We start from the raw sequence: 26,655 nt of genomic DNA, 5'->3' as shown, positions 1-26,655 counted from the left end.
CAAATTTTGATTTCTCGATTTTTCGATATTTCGACAGTTCGATTTTTCGTTATTTAAATTTTTCGACTTTCAGATTTTTCAATATCTCGACTTTTGTAATTTTGGATTCTACGACCTTTCGAACTTTGGTGCTTTCTATTTTGCAATTTTCATAAATTTTTGTTTTTTCTTTTTGATTTTTCAACTTAAATTTCTCAATTTCTCGATTTTTTGGTGTTTTCTATTTTCGATTTTAGAATTATCAAATATTTCAATGTCTCGATTTTACGACTTTTCAATATGTATTTCGAATGTTCGACTTTTCGATTTTCCAATTTCCCATCTTTCCGAATTTTCCAAGATTCAATTTTTCGATTCTCCGATTTTTCAGTTTTTCCAGTTATCGACTTTTCTAGATATATATCAATTTCTTGATTTTTAGATTATTCGATATCTCGATTTTCCGAGATTTCGAATTTTCCATTTCTCGAATTTTCGATTTTTCTATTTTATCATTTTTTAGTTTTTCATTCAAATGTTTGGTGTTTTCGATTTTTCAATTTTCAAATACATATTTGAATATTTCGGTTTTTCGATTTTTCGATTTCTATGTTTCAATTTCCATTTTTCAATTTCTCAACTGTCCAGCTTTTTCCATTCGATCTTAACAACTTATTCAATTTTGATTTCTCGATTTTTCGACATTTCGACAATTCGATTTTTCGTTATTCAAATTTTTCGACTTTCAGATTTTTCAATATCTCGATTTTTGTAATTTTGGATTCTACGACCTTTCGATGTTTGGTGTTTCCGATTTTGCAATTTTGAAATATTTTAACTTTTCGATTTTTCGACTTAAATTTGTCAATTTCTCGATTTTTGGTGTTTTCTATTTTCGATTTTATTACACTTACCAAATATTTCAATTTCTCGATTTTTCGACTTTTCCATGACTCGATTTTTGACTTCACAACTTTTCGATATTTCGGTTTTTAGTTCTCAATTCTTTTATTTTTAAATTTCTTGATTTTGGAATCCGATTTTTCAATTTCTCGATTTTCGATGGTTTCTCTTTTCGATTTTACAATTTTCAGATATTTGAATTTCTCGATTTTTCGACTTTTCAATATTTCGGCTTTTGAATTGTTCAACTTTTCGTTCACCTTCGGTTTTTCAATTTACCTATTTTCCAATTTTTTCCATTCGATTTTACAAATTTTAATTTCACGATTTTTCAACTTTTCGAATAGTAGATTTTTCGTTATTTCAATTTTTCGACTTCCTGATTTTTCAGTATCTCGATGTTTGGAATTTTGAATTCTTCGACCTTTCGATTTTTGATGTTTTCGATTTTTCGATTTAACTTTTTCAATTTCTCAATTTTTGGTGTTTTCTATTTTCAATTTTACAATAATTATCGACATTGGATTGTTAGACTTTTCGATTTTTGGATTTTTCGATTTTTCAATTTCTCAATTTTCCAAATTTTCCATTTCTCGATTGTACGACTTTTCCATTTTTGGATTTGTCAACTTCTATTTTTCGTTATTTCAATTCTTCAACTTTTCGATTTTCAACTTTTTGATATTTCGATTTTCTGAGTTTTAAATTTTTAATTCCTTGCGTATTTCAAAGGGTTTTTCCTCTTTACAAAATTTTGTGATAACGTCATTTATCAATTTTTTTGTCACACTTTATACGCATTTAAAAAAAAATCAACGCAGTTATAGACCACAAGTACAAGATCATGATATTTTACGTATTTTAGATGGGATTTATTCACTAAAACTGTGAGATGACGTCATCGAAATTCTAAACGGAATAAATATATAAGTTTCGAGTAGCGATTTACAATGGAAAAAAAACGACTAAAATATGCGACAGAAAAGCAAAAAAATCTTTAAAATTGGCAAAATGTATCACAAAAACAGCGAAAAAAACACATAAAAAACCAAAAGATGACAAAAAAAACAATAGTACAAAGTCACAAAAAAAATTAAAAGTAACAAAAAAAGATCAGGAATAAAGCGGCAAAAAGGGAATAAAAAAACGTTTTAAAAAATCCCCAAAAACAATAAATAAGAATTATATAGACACAAGAGGACAAAAAGGTCTAAAGAAAAAGCGAAAAAAAGGACATAATAAACATGAGAAAAAGGTTATTTCTGATACTGATAATTGATAAACCATAAACGTAGACCCAAAGTTTTACTGACTTTTCGACTTTTCAATTTTTTGTTTCTTCAATTTTTTTACTTTTCTGCTTTTTCGAATTTTTTGGAATAACAAATTTTTCAATTTTTCGATTTTTCAATATCTCAATAGCTCGATTTTCCGAGTTTTCGAGTTTTCATTTTGTCGAATTTTCGATCCTAAATTCCGATTTTTCCAGTCCACGATTTTTCGACTTTACCATTTTTTGATTTTTCGTTTTAATATTTGGTGATTTCGATTTTTTAATTTTCAAATATTTCAGTTTCAAGTTTTTTCGAGTTTTCGATAACTCGATTTTTGACATTTCGGCTTTTAGATATTTCTTGACTTCGATTTTTCGTTTTCTTGTTTTTTGGTGCTTTTTGTTTTCGATTTCACAATTTTAAAATATTTGAATTTCTCGATTTTTCGGCTTTTCAATATTTCGACTTTTGAATTGTTCGACAAAGCTATACATTTTCTATACATTTTAAGCTATTGGTCGGTCAAAGCTATAAATTTTCACGATATAATTAAATATAATTTAGCCATTTTCGATTTATTTTTGATCTTTAGAGTTCTGGATTTTTCAATTTTTCGATTTATCAATTTTTCGATATTTCAGCTTTTTCTATTTTCAATTTTTCGATTTTTTTTATGTTTAGATTTCTGGATTTTTCAATTTTTTGATACTAACTTAATTTTTCGGTTTTTAAATTTTAGAGTTTTCGAGTTCTCGATTTTCTAATTTTTCGATTTTTCTGTTTTCTAATTTATGGCGTATCTAAAATTATTCGGCTTCTTGATTAATCGATTTTTCTGCTTTCCGATTTTTCAATTTTTCGTCTTATTTATTAATTTTTTGATTTTTCAAGTTTTCAATTCTTGAATTTTTCAAGTTTTCAATTTTTGTTCCTAAATTTTAGATTTTTTGAGTTCTCAATTAATCAATTTTCCTGTTTTTCAACTTTTCGATTTCTCGATTTTTTGACTTTTTTATTTCTCCATATTTCAGTTTTTGTTCAAATTTTCAATTTTTCAGGTTTTAGATTTTTCAGTTTTTTAAATTTTGGGTTTTTCGATTTTTAGATTTGACGAATTCTCAATTTTTAAGTTTTTGATATTTCAATTTTTTAAATTTTCGGTTTTTCGATTTGACGATTTTTGAGTTTTCGATTTATCAGTTTTACGAATTTCAGTTTTGGAATTTTCCAATATTTTTATTCTTCAATTTTTCGATATTTCGCTTCGATATTTCGTTTTTTACTTTCTGAATTTTCCAAGTTTTCAATTTTTTAAATTTTTTGACGTTTCGATTTCTAGATTTTTCAGTTGTCTAATATTTTATTTTTCGATTTTTCAAACTTTTAAATTTTGAATTTCTCGATTTTTCAATTTTTCGATTTTTTTATTTTTCTATTTTTGATGTTTCTAAATTTTCAATATTCAATTTTTCAACCTTTTAATTTCTCGATTTTTTAGTTTCTATTCTTCAAATTTTCGATTTTTCCGTTTTTCAGGTTTTTGATTTTTCAATTTTTTCAATTTTCGGTTTTTCAACTTTGCGATTTCTCAAAATTTCAGTTTCCCGACTCTTCAGTTTTTTGACATTTTGTTTCGGCTTTTCGGTTTTTAGTTTTTCAAATTTTCAATTTTTCGATTTTTCAATTTTTCGAGGTTTCGATTTCTTGATTAATAAATTTTTAGATTTTTCAATTTTTCGATTTCTTTTTTGGCTTACTTTTTTAAATTTTCGAGTTTATTGGGCTTGACGATTTTTCGAGTTCTCGATTAATGGATTTTTCAGTTTTTCGATATTTTATCGGTTTTTTTAATTTTAAATTTTTCGATTTATCGATTTTTTTATTTTTCGGTTTCTCCATTTTCCGACTTTACCATTTCTCAATTTTTCACTTTTTCAATTCTCCAATATTTCAATTTCTCGATTTTTCAGATTTTTGATTTTTCTATTTTTTAAATTTCCGGTTTTTGGATTTGACGATTTTTTGACATTTCGATTTACCAATTTTTCGATATTTTAGTTTTGGAATTTTTCAATATTTTTATTCTTCAATTTTTCAATATTTCATTTCGATTTTGCGTTTTTCACTGTTTCAATTTTTCAGTTTTCAATTTTTTCAATTTAATGACGTTTCGATTTCTCGATTTTTGAGTTGTTCAATTCAATTCAATTTTTCTATTTGACGATTTATTAACTTTTCATTTCTCTATGATTTTCAATTTTTCGATTTATCAATTTTTCGATATTTTTAGTTTTGGGATTTTTCGATATTTTTTCAATTTTTCAATTTTATTTATTTTAAATTTTTCGATTTTTCAATTTATTGATGTTTAGATTTCTGGATTTTTCAATTTTTTGATACTAACTTAATTTTTCGGTTTTTAAATTTTAGAGTTTTCGAGTTCTCGATTTTCTAATTTTTCGATTTTTCTGTTTTCTAATTTATGGCGCATCTAAAATTATTCGGCTTCTTGATTAATCAATTTTTCTGCTTTCCGATTTTTCAATTTTTCGTCTTATTTATTAATTTTTTGATTTTTCAACTTTTCAATTCTTGAATTTTTCAAGTTTTCAATTTTTGTTCCTAAATTTTAGATTTTTTGAGTTCTCAATTAATCAATTTTCCTGTTTTTCAACTTTTCGATTTCTCGATTTTTTGACTTTTTTATTTCTCCATATTTTTTAGATTTTTCAGTTTTTTAAATTTTGGGTTTTTCGATTTTTAGATTTGACGAATTCTCAATTTTTAAGTTTTTGATATTTCAATTTTTTAAATTTTCGGTTTTTCGATTTGACGATTTTTGAGTTTTCGATTTATCAGTTTTACGAATTTCAGTTTTGGAATTTTCCAATATTTTTATTCTTCAATTTTTCGATATTTCGCTTCGATATTTCGTTTTTTACTTTCTCAATTTTCCAAGTTTTCAATTTTTTAAATTTTTTGACGTTTCGATTTCTAGATTTTTCAGTTGTCTAATATTTTATTTTTCGATTTTTCAAACTTTTAAATTTTGAATTTCTCGATTTTTCAATTTTTCGATTTTTTTATTTTTCTATTTTTGATGTTTCTAAATTTTCAATATTCAATTTTTCAACTTTTTAATTTCTCGATTTTTCAGTTTCTATTCTTCAAATTTTCGATTTTTCCGTTTTTCAGGTTTTTGATTTTTCAATTTTTTCAATTTTCGGTTTTTCAACTTTGCGATTTCTCAAAATTTCAGTTTCCCGATTCTTCAATTTTTTGACATTTTGTTTCGGCTTTTCGGTTTTTAGTTTTTCAAATTTTCAATTTTTCGATTTTTCAATTTTTCGAGGTTTCGATTTCTTGATTAATAAATTTTTAGATTTTTCAATTTTTCGATTTCTTTTTTGGCTTACTTTTTTAAATTTTCGAGTTTATTGGGCTTGACGATTTTTCGAGTTCTCGATTAATGGATTTTTCAGTTTTTCGATATTTTATCGGTTTTTTAATTTTAAATTTTTCGATTTATCGATTTTTTAATTTTCCGGTTTCTCCATTTTCCGACTTTACCATTTCTCAATTTTTCACTTTTTCAATTCTCCAATATTTCAATTTCTCGATTTTTCAGATCTTTGATTTTTCTATTTTTTAAATTTCCGGTTTTTGGATTTGACGATTTTTTGACGTTTCGATTTACCAATTTTTCGATATTTTAGTTTTGGAATTTTTTCAATATTTTTATTCTTCAATTTTTCAATATTTCATTTCGATTTTACGTTTTTCACTGTTTCAATTTTTCAGTTTTCAATTTTTTCAATTTAATGACGTTTCGATTTCTCGATTTTTGAGTTGTTCAATTCAATTCAATTTTTCGATTTGACGATTTATTAACTTTTCATTTCTCTATGATTTTCAATTTTTCGATTTATCAATTTTTCGATATTTTTAGTTTTGGGATTTTTCGATATTTTTTCAATTTTTCAATTTTATTTATTTTAAATTTTTCGATTTTTCAATTTGTTGATGTTTAGATTTCTGGATTTTTCAATTTTTTGATACTAACTTAATTTTTCGGTTTTTAAATTTTAGAGTTTTCGAGTTCTCGATTTTCTAATTTTTCGATTTTTCTGTTTTCTAATTTATGGCGTATCTAAAATTATTCGGCTTCTTGATTAATCAATTTTTCTGCTTTCCGATTTTTCAATTTTTCGTCTTATTTATTAATTTTTTGATTTTTCAACTTTTCAATTCTTGAATTTTTCAAGTTTTCAATTTTTGTTCCTAAATTTTAGATTTTTTGAGTTCTCAATTAATCAATTTTCCTGTTTTTCAACTTTTCGGTTTCTCGATTTTTTGACTTTTTTATTTCTCCATATTTTTTAGATTTTTCAGTTTTTTAAATTTTGGGTTTTTCGATTTTTAGATTTGACGAATTCTCAATTTTTAAGTTTTTGATATTTCAATTTTTTAAATTTTCGGTTTTTCGATTTGACGATTTTTGAGTTTTCGATTTATCAGTTTTACGAATTTCAGTTTTGGAATTTTCCAATATTTTTATTCTTCAATTTTTCGATATTTCGCTTCGATATTTCGTTTTTTACTTTCTCAATTTTCCAAGTTTTCAATTTTTTAAATTTTTTGACGTTTCGATTTCTAGATTTTTCAGTTGTCTAATATTTTATTTTTCGATGTTTCAAACTTTTAAATTTTGAATTTCTCGATTTTTCAATTTTTCGATTTTTTTATTTTTCTATTTTTGATGTTTCTAAATTTTCAATATTCAATTTTTCAACTTTTTAATTTCTCGATTTTTCAGTTTCTATTCTTCAAATTTTCGATTTTTCCGTTTTTCAGGTTTTTGATTTTTCAATTTTTTCAATTTTCGGTTTTTCAACTTTGCGATTTCTCAAAATTTCAGTTTCCCGACTCTTCAATTTTTTGACATTTTGTTTCGGCTTTTCGGTTTTTAGTTTTTCAAATTTTCAATTTTTCGATTTTTCAATTTTTCGAGGTTTCGATTTCTTGATTAATAAATTTTTAGATTTTTCAATTTTTCGATTTCTTTTTTGGCTTACTTTTTTAAATTTTCGAGTTTATTGGGCTTGACGATTTTTCGAGTTCTCGATTAATGGTTTTTTCAGTTTTTCGATATTTTATCGGTTTTTTTAATTTAAAATTTTTCGATTTATCGATTTTTTAATTTTCCGGTTTTTCCATTTTCCGACTTTACCATTTCTCAATTTATCACTTTTTCAATTCTCCAATATTTCAATTTCTCGATTTTTCAGATTTTTGATTTTTCTATTTTTTAAATTTCCGGTTTTTGGATTTGACGATTTTTTGACGTTTCGATTTACCAATTTTTCGATATTTTAGTTTTGGAATTTTTCAATATTTATATTCTTCAATTTTTCAATATTTCATTTCGATTTTACGTTTTTCACTGTTTCAATTTTTCAGTTTTCAATTTTTTCAATTTAATGACGTTTCGATTTCTCGATTTTTGAGTTGTTCAATTCAATTCAATTTTTCGATTTGACGATTTATTAACTTTTCATTTCTCTATGATTATCAATTTTTCGATATTTTTAGTTTTGGGATTTTTCAATATTTTTTCAATTTTTCAATTTTATTTATTTTAAATTTTTCGATTTTTCAATTTGTTGATGTTTAGATTTCTGGATTTTTAAATTTTTTGATACTAACTTTATTTTTCGGTTTTTTAAATTTTAGATTTTTCGGTTTTTCTAAATTTTAGAAACCCCAAAAATTGACTTCGATTTTTCCATTTTGTAATTTTTGGGGTTTCTAAAATTGCAGTATTCAATTTCTTGATTAATCGATTTTCAGCTTTTCGATTGTTCAATGTTTAAATTTTGGGAAAAATTTCGAAACGGTTGAAGTTGATCGGTCAAAGCTATACATTTTCACGATATAATTACATATAATTTAGACATAATTGTTATTATTCATAATGCTCAAATATGGTAAGTAACTAATAACATATGATAATCAAACCGAAAATTCGTTGTGAAAAGAAGTCTACATTTAAGCCAAAATATTTTTATTGTTCGTAATCTTCTAACCGTTGATTACGTTATAACAAAATTTTGTAATGGGAAAACTCACTTGGAACATACGCACATCATGGTTTTTTAAATATCTTTATCATAACTTCCAGGGATTATTTTAGAAAAAATTAAATTCACAAAATTGTGATGATTGATAAACCTAACATCACTCACCTAAGTATGCGTTACGTTTTTCTTTGCAGCCCAATTTTCCAGATACCAACTCTGAATAAAATTATAAATTGCATTACGCATAATTCCAGTTTTCTTTCATTGCGTCCAACCTCACGGAAACCTAAAATTTCCAAAAGAAAATAATTCGTCGGGCTTGTTAACCACTTCCTTTCTGCACAAAGAGTTGAACAAACCGTTCCAGAGAAAACATGGCATAATCCTCTGTTTATTTTTTAACCTATTTTAAGCACTCTTACATGTACTCGAGAGTTTGAGCGTTTACATTAAATCATCCAGCGTCAAAATATCCTCAGCTTTATTGTGCGAAACCTCAAATCACGCATATTCAAAAAGCGCGATTACGAGTTAATTGCGTCAAACGTGTCATTCGGTCAGAAAATAGTTATTTCGAAAACACCCTTTCACGAACATAATAATAAAGATAATGACTTGGGTCTGGAGAAATGTTTACTTTGTTCGATTCTTGTGCGATTGTTGAGTCGCTTGAAAGGAAACAGATGCTTCAACCCTTATTCGGATTTACGGGAGGGTTTTGCGACTCGAGACTGACCTGGGAGGATAATTTACTTTTATGTTTGTACTTAAGGTCGCTGTAAACAGCAGGTGAACCAAAATTGCCGTTTTTCACATAAGAATTTGTGAATTTTGGTCGAGGCGACGCTGCCACTTTAATAAAAGACGCGTTTAAATCAGCGGTGGGTCACATCTGCACCCGCCCAGTCTCATCCTTAAAAGAGCGGATTTTAGGCTAAGAAAGCCAAAATGGGCCCTGAAATAAGCAATAAAACCGGGGGATTTGGTATATCCACAGAGTGACTTAAGGTCAGCTCAATGGTCTCTAATCTAGTTATACTTGTTTTTAAGATGGTAAAATGGGTTTTATGTAAGCCAAATTATGTGGAGTCAAATTCCATAATAACCTAAAATGTTTCATTCAATTTAAAATTACACAACAAAATTATGAATAGCAATTATGACTTTTTCTTGTCAGAACAGGTTCTGGAGGTCAATTTGATAAGGCTTCCCGGAAGGCTTGGTTCCTCATAATTTCTTTTCGTTGGAAATTAAACCATTGGCATCTTCAAATATAGCAAAAATTAGGGTGTTGCCAATCTTAAGTTTCTATTGAATCACTCAATACTTACGTCATCGTAAATTTGTGCTAAGTAATTCTTTCTTAAAGTTGATTCCTCAGGAATATTAGTTTTCCAGTTTTGCTACAAAAATAAACGCAATGTTTTATTGTTGCGGTAAGACTGAAATATTTGGAAGTCGAAAAATCGAAACCACAAAAAAAACATGGAACTTCGAATAGAAAATTCGAAAAATCGAAAAACTGTAATTTTAAAAACTCAAAAAATCGAGATATCGAAAAGTTGTAAAAAAAGACATTGAAAAATGGAGAAATCGGAAAGAATATTAAAATAACGAAAATTCGAACCTGACAAATCCAAAAATCGGAAAGTCAAACAATCCAAATACCGAAAAGTCGAAAAATCGAGACATTAAAATATTTGATAATCGTAAAATTGAAAATAGAAAACACTAAAAATCGAGAAATATAAAAATTTAAATCGAAAAATCCAAAAAAAAAACAAAAATCGAAAATTTGATATATCAAGTATGTATATAGAACTCGAAAAATCGAGAAATTAAAATATTTGAAAATTGCAAAATTGAAAACACCAAAACACGAAAGGTCGAACAGTACAAAATTCCAAAAATCGAGCTATTGGAAAATCGGAAAGTCGATAAATTGAAACAACTGAAAATAGAAAGATCAAAATTTGAAAAGTCGTAAAATCGAATGGCAAAAATTGAAGTCCTAAATCAAGAAATGGAAAAATAAAATATCCAAAAGTTCAACTGTGAAAAATCGAGTTATTGAAAAGTCGAAAAATCGTAAGGTTGAAATATCTGAAAGTCGAAAAATCGAAAATAAAAAAAATTGAAAGGTCGAAAAATCCAAACATGGAACTTCGAATCGAAAATTTAAAAAAATGGGGAATTGAAATATCGAAAAAGTTGTAAATTCAAGAAATGGAAAATTTGGCGAAATTGAAAAATCAAAAAATTCAAAAATGAAAAATTCGAACAATCCAAATATCGAAAATTCCATATAAGTAGACTAAAATCGAGATATCAAGAAGTTGAAAAATAGAGAAGTTAAAATATTTGAAAACTGCAAAGTCGAAAGGTCGACTAACCAAAATTCCAAAAATTGAGATAATGATAATTCGAAAGGTCGAAAACTTGTAAAATCAAAATTTGAAAAGTCGTAAAATCGAAAGAAGAAAATTGGAGAATCAAGAATTTGGAAAACTGAAGTTGAAAAATCCAGAAATCCAGAAATCGAAGTGAACAATTCAATAATCGAAAATAGAAAACACCAAAAATCGAGAAATTAAAAAATTTCGAATTTTTCAGAATCGAAAAAAAAACAAAAATCAAAAATTCGTGAAATGGAAAAATAAAAGAATCGAGAACTTAAAAACCGCAATACGACTAATTGAAATGTCAAAAATCGAGAAAAAAAACTCACAAAATCGAGATATCAAGAAGTTGAAAAATAGAGAAGTTAAAATATTTGAAAACTGCAAAGTCGAAAGGTCGACTAACCAAAATTCCAAAAATTGAGATAATGATAATTCGAAAGGTCGAAAACTTGTAAAATCAAAATTTGAAAAGTCGTAAAATCGAAAGAAGAAAATTGGAGAATCAAGAATTTGGAAAACTGAAGTTGAAAAATCCAGAAATCCAGAAATCGAAGTGAACAATTCAATAATCGAAAATAGAAAACACCAAAAATCGAGAAATTAAAAAATTTCGAATTTTTCAGAATCGAAAAAAAAACAAAAATCAAAAATTCGTGAAATGGAAAAATAAAAGAATCGAGAACTTAAAAACCGCAATACGACTAATTGAAATGTCAAAAATCGAGAAAAAAAACTCACAAAATCGAGATATCGAAAAGTTGAAAAATCAAGAAATTCAAAAATTGAAAAGCCGAAAAACCGGAATGTCGAGAAAGTGAAATCAAAAATCGAAAAGTCGTAAAATCGAGAAATGGAAAATTTGGGAATCGAGAAATTGAAAAATCGAAAAATCGAAAGGTGAAAGAATCCAAATATCGCAAAATCGAAATATCGAGACATTGAAATATTTGATAATTGTAAAATCGATAATAAAAAACACCAAAAATCGAGAAATTGAGAAATTTAAGTCGAAAAAATCATAAACCAAAAGATCGAAGAATCCAAAATTCCAAAAGTCGAGAAACGAAAAATTCAAATATTTGAAAACTGAAAAAGCAAAAGCACAAAAAATTTAAACGAAAATCAAAAAATGGTAAAATCGAAAAATCGAGTACTGGAAAAATCGGAACTTCGAATCGAATGTTCGAAAAATTGAAAATTAGAAAACTCGGAAAATCGATATAACGAATAATCTAAAATTCAAGAAATTGGAATATCTAGCAAAATCAATCACTCGAAAAATTGAAAAATCGAGAGGTCGAAAAATCGAAGATTCGAAAAATCGAAAAACTGAAAAGCCGAAAAATCGAAAAGTGAAAGAATTCGAATATCGAAAAATCAAAATATCGAGACATTGAAATATTTTATAATTGTAAAATCAAAAACAGAAAACACCAAAAATCGAGAAATTGAAAAATTTCGAACTTTTCGAAATCGAAAACAACAAAAATTAAAAGGTCGGAGAATCCAAAATTCCACAAATCGGGACATTGAAAAATTGATAAGCGAAAAATTGAAATAATGAAAAATCGGATTTTCGAAAAGTCGAAAAATCGAGAAATTAAAATTTGAAAAGTCATGAAATCGAATGAAAATAATTATTTTCAAATTTTTCAACTTCAGTTCAATTGAACTGAAGTTGAAAAATCCAGATAGGTATAGAAAAGTCGAACAATTCAAAAATCGAAATACTAAAAATCCGAAAAATCGAGAAATACAAATCGAGAGCTGAAAAAACAAAATATAGAAAACTTGAAATGTCAAAAATTGAGTTATCGAAAAGTCGAAAAATCGAGAAACTAAATTATCTGAAAATTGAAAAATCGAAAACATCAAAAATTGAAAGGATAAAATAAAAATTGTAAAGTCTAAAAATCGCGAACTGAAAAAATCGGAACTTCGGATCGAAAATTCGACAAATTGAAAACTCGAAATCTCGGAAAATCGACAACTCGAAAAGTCAAAAAATCGAATATTCGAAAATTCGAATAATTAATAAACTGGAAAATCGAAAAATTCAAAAATCGCAAAGTCGAAAAATCGAGACACTGAAATATTTGATAGGTCTAAAATCGAAAATAGAACACACCAAAAATCCAGAAATTGAAAAATTGTAGTCGAAAAATCGAAAAAACCAAAAATCAAAAATTCGATATACCAAAAATCGAGATATCGAGAAGTCGAAAAACCGATAGGTTAAAATATTTGAAAACAACAAAATCGAAAGATCGAAGAATTCAAAATTCCAAAAATCGAGATACTGAAGAATCGGAAAGTCGAAAAATTGAAATAACGGAAACACGAATTAACTAAAAGTCGAAAAATCGAGAAATCAAAATTTGAAGTTGAAAAATCCACAAGTCGAAGAGTCTAACCGTTCAAATATCGAAATATTGAAAAGTAAAAAATCGAGAAATTCAAATATTCTAAAATTGTAAAACCGAAAATAGAAAACACCAAAAATCGAGAAATAGAAATATCCAGATCCAAAATCAAGAAATCGATAAATAAAAAATCGAGAACTGAGAAAATCAAAAATTCAGTTGTATGGAAAAGTCGAAAAATCGAAAACACCAAAAATTTAAACGAAAAATCAAAAAATGGTAAAGTCAAAAATTTAAGAACTGGAAAAATCGGAAATTGAGAAATTGAAAATTCGAAAACTCTTAAAATCGAGATATCAAATAATCTAAAAATCAAAAAATAGAAATATCAAAGTAGACAACTCGAAAAACTGAAAAGTCAAAAAATGTAAAAAACAAAAAATTGAAAATCCTAAAAGTCAAAAATTTGGGTCTGCGTTTATGGTTTATCAATATCAGAAATGGCCTTTTTGTCATCTTTTTTATGTTCCTTTTGTTCGCCTTTTCTTTAGACCGTTTTTGTTGCCCTTTGTCACATTTTTATTGTTTTGGGGGATTTTTAAAGCGTTTTTTTTTTGTTCTCTTTTTTCCGCTTTGGTGCTGGTAAGTAGTAAAATCGAATGGAAAAAATTGGAGAATCGAGAAATTGAAAAATTGAAGTTGAAAAATTCAGAAATCGAAAAGTCGAACAATTCGAAAATCAAAATATTGAAAAGTTGAAATGTCAAAAACACCAAAAATTGAAACCAAAAATCAAAAAATCGGAACTCCTAATCGTCAATTCAAGAAATTAAAAATTCCAAAAGTCGGAAAATCGAAATATCGAATACTCTAAAAATAAAGAAATTGAAATATCTAGCAAAATCGACAATTCGAAAAACTGAAAAATCGAAAAGTTGAAAAATCAGAGAGTAGAAAAACTGAAATAACGAAATATTGAAGTCGACAAATCCAAAAATGGAAATCAAAAATCGGAAAGTGGTAAAATCGAGAAATGGAAAATTTGGAGAATCGAAAAATCCAAAAATAGAAAAATAAAACAATCCAAATATCGAAAAGTCGAAAAATCGAGACATTGAAATAGTTGACGACTGTAAAGTCGAATCGGAAAGTCGAGAAATTGAAATAACGAAAAACCGAATTATCAAAAAAACAAAAAGTCAAGAAATCGAATAAAAAAACTTGGAGAATCGGGAAATTGAAAAATTGAAGAATCGAACAATTCAAAAATCTAAATATTGAAGAATCGAAAAATCGAGAAATTCAAACAAGTATTTGGAAACTGTAAATTCTAAAATAGAGAACACTAAAAATCGAGAAATTGAAAAATCGAAGTCCTAAATCAAAAAATGGAAAAATAGAAGAATCGAGATTTGAAAAATCGAAATATCGAAAACTTGAAATGTCAAACTTCCGAGTTATCGAAAAGTCGAAAAATCGGGAAACTGAAATATTTGACAATTGAAAAATCGAAAACAACAAAAATTGAAAAGAAAATTCAAATTATGACGAAGTCAAAAAATAGAATGGAAAAAATCGGAGAATGGTGAAATTGAAAATTTGAAGTTGAAAAATCCAGAAATCGAACAACTCAAAAATCGAAATATTGAGAAGTCGAAAAATAGAGAAATTCAAACACAAAAAATTGAAAGGTTTCAAGTTCCAAACATGGAACTAGAATCGAAAACTCGAAAAATCGAAAAATCGGAAACAAGAAGATTTGAAATAACGAAAAATTGAAGTCGACAAATCCAAAAATCGAAATACCCATAAGTCGAAAAAGCGAAATCAAAAATTGAGGGGTCGTAAAATAGAGAAATGGAAAATTTAGAGAACGTGAAACTGGAAAATCGAGATATCGAAAAATTGAAATAACGAAAAATTGAAGCATCGAGAAAATAGAGAAATCAAAATTTGAAGTCGTAAAATCAAACGGAAAAAAATGGATTATAGAGAAATTGAAAGTTGAAAAATCAAGAAATAGAAAAGCCACACAATTAAAAAATCGAAATATGTATTAAAAGTCGGAAAATCGAAAGATTCGAATATTTCAAATCGAGAGAGAAATTGGAAAATCGAAGTCCTAAATCAAAAAACGGAAAAATAAAAGAATCGAGATTTGAAAAATCGAAAAACCAAAAATCCAAAATTCGACATTCCTATCAAAAGTCAAGAGATTAAGAACTAGAAAGAACTAAAAGTTAAAATTTGAAAATTCCTAAAATCGAACGGAAAAATTGAAGATTTGAAGTTGAAAAATCCAAAAATCGAAATGTCGAACAATTCAAAAATCGAAATATTCAAAAGTCGAAAAATCCAGAAATTCTAATATTGAACATTGTAAAATCGAAAATAGAAAACACCAAAAATCAAGAAATTGGAAGTTCTAAATCAAGAAATGGAAAAATAAAAGAAATCGAGAACTGAAAAACCGAAATATCGAAAAGTTGAAATATTAAAAATCGAGATAACAAAAAGTCGAAAGTGATTGAAATATTCGTAAATTGAAAAATCAAAAACACGAAAAATTGAAACGAAAAATAAAAAAAATACAAAAGTCGAAAAATCGAGAACTGGAAAAATCGGAATTTCGGATCGAAAATTGGACAAATTGAAAACTCAGAAAATCGAGAAACTGGAAAATTGAATAGCTAAAAAGTCAAAAAGTAGAAAAAACAAGAAATTTATGTTCCTTTGTTTCGCCTTTTATTTAGACCTTTTTGTCTTCTTGTGTCTATATAATTTTAATCGCATTTTTGTTACCCCTTTGTCACATTTTTATTGTTTTTGGAGATTTTTTTAAGCTTTTTTTAGTTCTCTTTTTTCCGCCTTGTTGGTAAGCTTTTTTGCCACTTTTCTTTTTTTTTTTGACTTTGTGTAGTATTTTTTGATTTTTTTGGCGACTTTGTATTATCCTTCTTTTATATATGTTTTGTTGTCTTTTCATTTTTTATATGTATTTTTTTCGCTGTTGTTAGAGCTGTTGTCACTTTTGCAGATTTTTTGTTTTTTTTTGTCCCATTTTTTAGTCGTTTTTTTTCGCATTATTAGCGCCTTTTTTTACATTTCTACGGTTTATGTTTTCGACTTATATCAGCTTTTTTTTATCCCTGTAAAATCAAATGCTCTGAAATCTTGAAAACTTTTAATAAATCGAAAAATCCAAAAATCGAAAAATGGAACAATCCAAATATCAAAAAGTCGAAAAATCAAGACATTGAAATATTTGATAGTTGTAAAATCGAAAATACAAAATGCCAAAAATTGAGAAATTGAAAATTTAAGTCGAAAAATCGAAAAAACCAAAAATCGAAAATTCGATATATCTAATCGAGATATCGAGAAGTCGAAATATCGAGAAGTTAAAATATTTGAAAATCGCAAAATCGAAAACACCCTAAAATCGAAAGGTCGAAGAATCAAAAATAAAAAATGTCGTAAAATCGAATGAAAAAAATTGGAGAAATTCAAAAAACGAAATATTGAAAAGTCGAAAAACCGAAACATTTGAATATTGAAAAATCGAAAACACCAAAAATGAAACGTAAAGTCAAAAAACGGTAGAGTCCAAGAATCGAGAACTGGAATAATCGGAACTTCGAATCCAAAATTCCTCAAACTGAAAATAGGAAAATTCGGAATAATCGAGAAATTGAAATATCTAGCAGAATCGACAACTTAAAAAATTTAAAATCCACTTCTAAGTTTTTTTTAATTAGATTGACCATTTGACAAAACTAATTCAATTTTTATTTCACAGTAAATAAAATAAGCCAATGAAGTCTAAAATTGGAAGTGGGTGGGGTTGATTTTACCTTTTTGATCTATATTCATCCAATTAAATGGGTGATCAAAAAACGGAGCAGTTGGGCGGGGACATTTTGAAGTTTTTTTTTGTATTAGATTTGACGACTTGCCGAAATAGAATTCAATTTTCATCTCAAAATAAATAAAATAAGCCAATGAAATTCAAAATTGAAGATGGGTGGAGTTAGTTCGACCAATACAATGTGCGATCAAAAAGAAAATCGGGTGGGTAGGCGGGGCCACTTTGAAGTTTATTCAATTTGATTTGACCATTAATTTTACAACGACAATTGAAATTTAGAACAAAATAGTCAGAAAAAAAGAGAAATAGGGCTCAAATAAAATCGGGCATTTGCCTAGAATCCGCTCTTTGTCACCCTTGTCTGTTTCAGCCCCGCGCTTAAAATGTCCCTCTTAAACGCAACAATGGAGGCCGTAAAATCTACAACGACAAATAACGTAACAACGCAATGTCAAGAAACCGGCATAATAAGTCACCTCCTTGTCCAAATCGTCTTCTACATCCTCTACTCCGTGATCTTCCTCCTCGGCCTCTTCGGCAACATCCTCGTCTGCTACATCGTCTACTCCAACAAAGCCATGCAAACCGTGACCAACCTCTTCATCACAAACCTGGCTCTGTCCGACATCCTCCTCTGTATCTTGTGCGTTCCGTTCACTCCGCTCTACACCTTTCTCGGCAAATGGATTTTCGGCAGCTTGACCTGCCACCTCGTAGGGTACGCCCAAGCCACCAGCGTCTACATTTCCACCCTCACACTAACCGCCATCGCCATCGATCGATTTTTCGTTATCCTGCACCCTCTTAGACAACGAATGAAACTGTACACTTGTCTGCTCATCCTCCTCGGGATCTGGGTCTTCTCCATGCTGATAACCCTCCCGTACGGGATATGCATGCAGGAGGTGCGCTCCGAAGTCGGCTGCATCGTCTGCGAGGAAAACTGGCCCTACGAAAACCTAGAAATCGCTTTCGGTAGCTTCACTTTAATCATGCAGTTCATCATCCCGTTCTGCATCATCTGGTACTGCTACTGGCGGATTTCGCAGCGCCTCAACGAAAGGGCCAAGTCCAAACCTGGAACGAAAAGCGCGAGGAGGGAGGAAGCCGACAAAGAGAAGAAAAAGCGCACGAATAGGATGCTGATCGCCATGGTGACGATCTTCGGGATTTGTTGGTTCCCGCTCAATCTGATCAACCTCATCAACGACTACTGCGTCTTTGAACAAGACTCCTACTTTCACTTGTTCTTCTTCTTAGCCCACTGTCTCGCTATGTCTTCTACTTGTTACAATCCTTTCTTGTACGCATGGCTCAACGAGAATTTTCGCAAGGAGTTCAAAGTCATCCTTCCGTGTATCCTGCGCAATGCTACCAACCGTTACTGCAACGGCGACGAACGCACTCTAGACACTCTTTTACACTCGACTGTCTATACCTCGCCTGCCAAGCACCTAGAACCACGCGAACCCATTGCCGAACCCATCCCCCAGACTCAAGAGTACAACCTATAATCCTGTCCCTTCCGACCGGTAGGATTAATTTTGTGGTAAGATTTAGGTTTCTGGGTGTTTTTTATTCGTGCCGAGTTTGTATGTGAGTCTTTGGTTTCAGTTTTGTTTGACATGCTGTGTTAATGAGAAAGGGGTAATTACCGACGGTGCTTATATTGGTTTTAGTTTTTTTGGTGTTGGAAGTTGGTATTATTGGAAGTTGGGAGGTCGGTGTGCTACTTGTAAGTCGTGCCTTTCGTGTGCTTCCAGTAGTACATCGTAAGTAAGTGGGAATGTTTGTTCCGTGATGAAACACGAAATTAATGGGTTGAATTGGGGCATTGCTTGCTTACTATAGTTGGAACGGTATTTTTGTAACCACTAAAATTTAACGCCCTGTAAGATTCTAATGACAACGTCACTAACCCTGCTATTGTGCCGTCCAGCCCCTCATAATCACGTCATAAAATTCAGTGGATGCAAAAATAGCATTCTGGGTATACATTACTTGTTCGGCTTACACAAACTTTTTAACTGAATTATTACTAATAAAACCATTAAATTTTGGACATTAATTTAAGACTAACAAAAAAAGGGTAAATTTTAGAGGAAATTTTGAAAATGTGTTCATCTTATTCTAATTTTTATAAACCCTTCGATTTATTTTTACAGAATCCAAATCTACTTTTGGAAAATTAAAATTGTTACAAAAAATCTAGAATATTCAAAATATTAAATCAACCAACTCTGTTTTGTACAAAATTGAAAGACTCTCCAGGAAATTTTGAAAGATAAAACTCACAATATTTCAAGATAAATCAAATACAGTGAATGAAAATTTATAACTTCAGAATTTCTAGAAATTCCGAAAAAGGAAACTTGGTATATTAAAGAAAATTTCAAAAATATGCGAATCTTTTGGGAACATTTTTTAAATCCTTCAATTTCTTTCTGTAATGTGAACGAAAACCTCTAATTTCAAAATTTCTAGAAATTCTGAAAAAAACGTGAAATTTTAGAGGAAATTTAGAAAATGTGTTAATCTTATTACAATTTTTATAAACCTTTCGATTTATATTTAAAGAATCCAAGTCTTCTACTTTTGGAAAGTTAAAATTTTTACAAAAAAATCTAGAATTTTCAAAATATTAAATCAACCAATTCTGCTTTGTACAAAATTGAAAGACTCTCCAGTAAATTTTCAAAGTTAAAACTCACAATATTTCAAGATAAATCAAATACAGTAAATGAAAATTTATAACTTCAAAATTTCTAGGAATTCCGAAAAAAGAAACTTGGTATATTAAAGAAAATTTTAAAAATATGTGAATCTTATGGGAAAATTTTTTGAATCCTTCAATTTCTTTCTCTAATGTGAACGAAAACCTATAATTTAAAAATTTCTAGAAATTCTTAGAGGAAATTTTGAAAATGTATTAATCTTATTACAATTTTTATAAACCTTTCGATTTATTTTTACAGAATCCAAATCTTCTACTTTTGGAAAGTTAAAATTCTTACAAAAAATCTAGAATTTTCAAAATATTGAATCAACCAACTCTGTTTTGTACAAAATTGAAAGACTCTCCAGAAAATTTTCAAAGTTAAAACTCACAATATTTCAAGATAAATCAAATAGAGTGAATGTAAATTTATAACTTCAAAATTTCTAGGAATTCCGAAAAAAGAAACTTGGTATATTAAAGAAAATTTTAAAAATATGTGAATCTTATGGGAAAAGTTTTTGAATCCTTCAATTTCTTTCTCTAATGTGAACGAAAACCTATAATTTAAAAATTTCTAGAAATTCTTAGAGGAAATTTTGAAAATGTGTTAATCTTATTACAATTTTTATAAACCTTTCGATTTATTTTTACAGAATCCAAATCTTCTACTTTTGGAAAGTTAAAATTCTTACAAAAAATCTAGAATTTTCAAAATATTAAATCAACCAACTCTGTTTTATACAAAATTGAAAGACTCTCCAGTAAATTTTCAAAGTTAAAACTCACAATATTGAAGATGAATCAAATGCAGTGAATGAAAATTTATAACTTCAAAATTTCTAGAAATTCCGAAAAAAGAAACTTTGTATATTAAAGAAAAATTCAAAACTATGTGAATCTTATGGAATTTTTTTTTAAATCCTTCAATTTTTTTCTCTAATGTGAGCGAAAACCTATAATTTCAAAATTTCTAGAAATTCTGAAAAAACGTGAAATTTTAGAGGAAATTTTGAAAATGTGTTAATCTTATTATAATTTTTATAAACCTTTGGATTTATTTTTACAGAACCCAAATCTTCTACTTTTGGAAACTTAAAATTCTTACAAAAAATCTAGAAACTCCGTTTTGTACAAAATTGGAAGACTCTCCAGTAAATTTTCAAAGTTAAAACTCACAATATTTCAAGATAAATCAAATCCAGTGAATGAAAATTTATAACTTCAAAATTTCTAGAAATTCCGAAAAAAGAAACTTGGTATATTAAAGAAAAATTCAAAACTATGTGAATCTTATGGGATTTTTTTTAAATCCTTCAATTTTTTTCTCTAATGTGAGCGAAAACCTATAATTTCAAAATTTCAAGAAATTCTGAAAAAAAAACGTGAAATTTTACAGGAATTTTTGAAAATGTGTTAATCTTACTATAATTTTTATAAACCTTTGGATTTATTTTTATAGAACCCAAATCTTCTACTTTTGGAAACTTAAAATTCTTACAGAAAATCTAGAAACTCCGTTTTGTACAAAATTGAAAAATTCTCCAGTAAATTTTCAAAGTTAAAACTCACAATATTTCAAGATAAATCAAATACAGTCAATGAAAATTTATAACTTCAGAATTTCTAGAAATTTCGAGAAATGAAATTTGGTATTTTAAAGAAAATTTTAAAAATATGTGAATCTTATGGGAAAATTTTTTAAATACTTCAATTACTTTCTCTAATGTGAACGAAAACCCCTGATTTCAAAATTTCTAGAAATTCTAAAAAAACGTCAAATTTTAGAGGAAATTTTGAAAATGTGTTAATCTTATTATAATTTTTATAAACCTTTCGATTTATTTTTACAAAATCCAAATCTTCTACTTTTGGAAAGTTAAAATTCTTAAAAAAAATCTAGAATTTTCAAAATACTAAATCAACCAACTCTGTTTTGTACAAAATTGAAAGACTCTCCAATAAATTTTCAAAGTTAAAACTCACAATATTTCGAGATATATCAAATACGGTGAATGAAAATTTATAACTTCAAAATTTCTAGAAATTCTGAAAAAAGAAACTTGGTAAATTAAAGAAAATTTCAAAAATAAGTGAATCTTCTGGGAACATTTTTTAAATCCTTCAATTTACTTCTCTCATGTGAACGAAAACCTCTAATTTCAAAATTTCTAGAAATTCTAAAAAAAAAACGTGAAATTTTAGAGGAAGTTTTGAAAATGTGTTAATCTTAATAGAATGTTTATAAAGCTTTCGATTTATTTTTATAGAATCCAAATCTTCTACTTTTGGCAAAGTTAAAATTCTTACAAAAAATCTACAATTTTCAAAATATTGAATCAACCAACTCCGTTTTGTACAAAATTGAAAGACTCTCCAGTAAATTTTCAAAGTTAAAACTCACAATATTTCAAGATAAATCAAACAGAGTGAATGATAATTTAGAACTTCAAAATTTCTAGAAAATCCGAAAAAAGAAACTTGGTATATTAAAGAAAATTTCAAAAATATGTGAATTTTATGGTAAATTTTTTTAAATCCTTCAATTTCTTTCTCTAATGTGAACGAAAACCTCTAATTTCAAAATTTCTAGAAATTCTGAAAAAAACGTGAAATTTTAGAGGAAATTTTGAAAATGTGTTAATCTTATTATAATTTTTATAAACTTTTCGATTTATTTTTACAGAATCCAAATCTTCTACTTTTGGAAAGTTAAAATTCTTGCAAAAAAACTAGAATTTTCAAAATATTGAATCAACCAACTCTGTTTTGGACAAAATTGAAAGACTCTACAGTAAATTTTCAAAGTTAAAACTCACAATATTTTAAGATAAATCAAATAGAGTGAATGAAAATTTATAACTTCAAAATTTCTAGAAAATCCGAAATAAGGAACTTGGTATATTAAATAAAATTTCAAAAATATGTGAATCTTGTGGGAAATTTTTTAAATCCTGCAATTTTTTTCTCTAATTTGAACGAAAGCCTCTAATTTCAAAATTTCTAGAAATTCTGAAAAAAACGTGAAATTTTAGAGAAAATTTTGAAAATGTGTTAATCTTATAATAATTTTTATAAACCTTTCGATTTGTTTTTACAGAATCCAAATCTTCTACTTTTGGAAAGTTAAACTTCTTACAAAAAATCTACAATTTTCAAAATATTAAATCAACCAACTCCGTTTTGTGCAAAATTGAAAGACTCTCCAGTAAATTTTCAAAGTTAAAACTCACAATATTTCAAGATAAATCAAACAGAGTGAATGATAATTTAGAACTTCAAAATTTCTAGAAAATCCGAAAAAAGAAACTTGGTATATTAAAGAAAATTTCAAAAATATGTGAATTTTATGGTAAATTTTTTTAAATCCTTCAATTTCTTTCTCTAATGTGAACGAAAACCTCTAATTTCAAAATTTCTAGAAATTCTGAAAAAAACGTGAAATTTTAGAGGAAATTTTGAAAATGTGTTAATCTTATTATAATTTTTATAAACTTTTCGATTTATTTTTACAGAATCCAAATCTTCTACTTTTGGAAAGTTAAAATTCTTGCAAAAAAACTAGAATTTTCAAAATATTGAATCAACCAACTCTGTTTTGGACAAAATTGAAAGACTCTACAGTAAATTTTCAAAGTTAAAACTCACAATATTTTAAGATAAATCAAATAGAGTGAATGAAAATTTATAACTTCAAAATTTCTAGAAATTCCGAAAAAAGAAACTTGGTATATTAAAGAAAAATTCAAAACTATGCGAATCTTTTGGGAACATTTTTTAAATCCTTCAATTTCTTTCTGTAATGTGAACGAAAACCTCTAATTTCAAAATTTCTAGAAATTCTGAAAAAAACGTGAAATTTTAGAGGAAATTTTGAAAATGTGTTAATCTTATCATAATTTTTATAAACCTTTCGATTTATTTTTACAGAATCCAAATCTTTTACTTTTGGAAAGTTAAAATTCTTACAAAAAATCTAGAATTTTCAAAACATTAAATCAACCAACTCTGTTTTGTACAAAATAGAAAGACTCTCCAGTAAATTTTCAAAGTTAAAACTCACAATTTTTCAAAATAAATCAAATAGAGTCAATGAAAATTTATAACTTCAAAATTTCTAGAAATTCCGAAAAAAAAAACGTGGTGTATTAAAGGAAATTTCAAAGATATGTGAATCTTATGGGAAATTTTTTTAAATCCATCAATTTCTTTCTCTAGAATCCAAATCCTTTACGTTTGGAAATTTGAAATTCTAAGAAAAATCTAAAATTTTGAGAACATTACACCAAATTAATCTGTTTTGTACAAAGTTCAACGTCTCCTCAGTAAATTTTCAAAGTTAATATTCACAATACAACAAGATAAACGAAACAGACTGGAAGAAAATTTATAATTTCGTTATTTCTAAAAATTCTAAAAAAACGTAGAATCTTAAAGGAAATTTCAGAAATACGTTAATCTTATTAAAATATTTTTAAATCTTTCAATTTCTTTCTACAGAATCTAATTTCTATACATTTAGAAAGTATAAATTCTTACAAAAAATGTAGAATTTTCAAAATATTAAATCAACCAACTCTGTTTTGTACAAAAATGAAAGACTCTCTAGCAGATTTTCAAAGTTAAAACTCAAATATTTCAAGATAAATCAAATACATTGAATGAAAAGATAAATTAAGCACAGTGAAAGAAAACATAAAATTTCAAAAATTTCTAGAAGTTCTGAAAAAGAAACGGGAAATCTTAAAGGAAATTTCGGAAACAGGTTAATCTAAGCAACTGATTTTTTTTTTAATCTTTCAGTTGCTTTCTATAGGTAGAATCCAAATCGTCTACGTTTGGAAAGTTCAAATCCTTAGGAAAATGTAGGATTCCCCGAAATTCTTTAAAACTGTTTCAAATATAAAACACAAGGGCCTCCCAAAATTATTTCAAATCTGTTTTGTATAAATTTCAGTGTCCCTCCAGTAAATTTTCAAATATTCAGTATACAACAAGATAAATCAAACACAGAAAAGGAAGACCTATAATTTCAGAAATTCTAAAATCTCTGAAAAAACCTGTAATCTTCAAGGAAACTTTGAAAATTTGTTCATATTATTAAAAATATTGTAAATCGTTCAATCTCTGTCTGCAGAATCCAAATCTTCTACGTTTGTAAAGTTAAAATTCTGAGAAAAAAATCTAGAAATTTCAGAATATTAAACCGACAAACCTATTTTGTACAAATTTCAACATCTCCCCAGCAAATTTTCAAAGTCAATATTCACCCTAGAATAAGATAAATTACGCACAGTGAAGGAAACACATAATTTCAAAATTCCTAGAAATTTTGAAAAAAAGTGAAACCTTAAAGGAAATTTCGAAAATATGTTAATCCTTTTAAAAATTTTTTAAAAACTTTCAATTTCTTTCTATAGAATCCAAATTTTGTACTTTTGGAAAGTTAAATTTCTTAGAAAAAACTACAAGTTTCAAAATATGAAACTAAACAAATCTATTTTGTACAAAAGTTCAACGTTAATTCACAATAAAACAAAATTTCTACAAATTCTGAAAGAAAATGAACTACAACAAAATGAAGTAAACACAGTGAAGAAATCTTATTATTTCAAAATTTCTAAAAAATCAAAAAAAATTGTAAAATGTTAAAGTACATTTCGAAAATATGTTATTCTTATTAAAAATGTTTAAAAACTCTCCATTTTTTTTTGTAGGGAACCCAAATCAGAATGTTCAAATTCTTATAAAAAAAATCTAACGTAAATATTCAAATACAAAAAATAAGTCAAACAGAGTGCAAGAAACTCTAAAATTTCAAGATTTCTAGAAATTCTGAAACAAAAAACGTAAACTCTTAAAGGAAATTTCGAAAAACTTCTAATCTTATTAATTTTTTTTTAACTTTCAAATTCTTTCTAGAATACCAAAATCTTCTAAGTTGAGAAAGTTAAAATTCTTAGAAAAAATCTAAAGTTCAAAGTCTCTCCTGTAAATTTTCAAAGTTAATACTCATAATACTACAAGCTAAATCAAATACAGTGAAAGAAAACCTAGTTTCAAAATTTCTGAAAATAAAAAGAAAATTTCGAAAATATGCCACTCTTTTCAAAATTCAGTTCTTCTACATTTAGAAGGTCGAAATTCTCAAAAAAAGTCTAGAAGTTTCAAAATATTAAACCATTTCTAGAAATCGGAAAAAAACTGAAATTTTAAAGGAAATTTCGAAAAACTGTTAATCTTATTCAATTTTTTAAAAAACTATCAATTTCTTTCTAGAGAATCCAAACCTTCTATGTTTAGAGAGCTAAAATTCTTAGAAAAAACTACAAGTTTCAACATAAGTATTAAACCAAACAAATCTGTTTTGTACAAAAGTTCAGCGTTTCCCTAGTAAATTTGTAAAATTAATATTCACCATACAACAAAATAAATTAAACGCAGCGAAAAAATTTATGATAGCAAAATTTCTAGAAATTCTGAAAAAAAATGTAAAATATTAAAGGACATTTCGAGAATATGTTAATCGTATAAAAAAAATGTTTAAAAATTTTTAATTTCTTTCTATAGAATCCAAATCTTCTACGTTTGGAATGTTAAAATGTTAGGAAAAAAATTTAGAAATTTCAGAATTTTAAACCAAACAAATCTGTTTTATACAAAAGTTCAACGTCTCCCCAGTAAATTTTCAACGTTAATATTTAAATACAAAAAGATAAATCAAACACTGTGCAAGAACATAAAAAAATTCAAGATTTCTAGAAACTCTTAAATAAAAAATGTAAGCTCTTAAAGGAAATTTCGAAAAACTGTTAATTTTCTTTTTTTTTAAACTTTCAACTTCTTTCTAGAAGACCTAAATCTTCTACGTTTAGAAAGTTAAAATTCTTAGAAAAAAATCTAAAGTTCAAAGTTTCTCCAGTAAATTTTTTAATTTAATACTAATAATACTACAAGATAAATCAAATACAGTGAAAGAAATCCTATAGTTTCAAAATTTCTATAAAAAAAAAGCTTGAAACATCAAAGGAAATTTCGAAAATATGCTAATCTTTTAAAATTTTTTAGAT

General features: G+C 27.0%; 1 protein-coding gene across 4 annotated transcripts in view; it reads left to right on the top strand.

Moving 5' to 3' along the window:
- LOC135131364 (prolactin-releasing peptide receptor-like) overlaps window positions 1–26,655 on the top strand; it is a 113,121-nt gene that overhangs the window by 84,443 nt on the left and 2,023 nt on the right. For 3 of the 4 annotated variants that reach the window (XM_064059042.1, XM_064059041.1, XM_064059044.1), the window contains exon 2: window positions 17,240–18,418. In XM_064059042.1, the coding sequence (XP_063915112.1) occupies window positions 17,253–18,383 (1,131 nt within the window). In that variant the 5' untranslated portion in view covers window positions 17,240–17,252 and the 3' untranslated portion in view covers window positions 18,384–18,418. Of the gene's footprint in view, window positions 1–17,239; window positions 18,419–18,483; window positions 18,517–26,655 lie in introns of those variants that run through there. The other variant, XM_064059043.1, reaches the window with a different exon arrangement.

Source organism: Zophobas morio, unplaced genomic scaffold (genome assembly GCF_036711695.1).
Source record: "Zophobas morio isolate AGI-343-1 ecotype UQ-CSIRO unplaced genomic scaffold, CSIRO_AGI_Zmor_V1 ptg000020l, whole genome shotgun sequence".
Taxonomy (NCBI): Eukaryota; Metazoa; Arthropoda; class Insecta; order Coleoptera; family Tenebrionidae; genus Zophobas; species Zophobas morio.
This window is presented reverse-complemented; position numbering and strand designations above follow the sequence as displayed.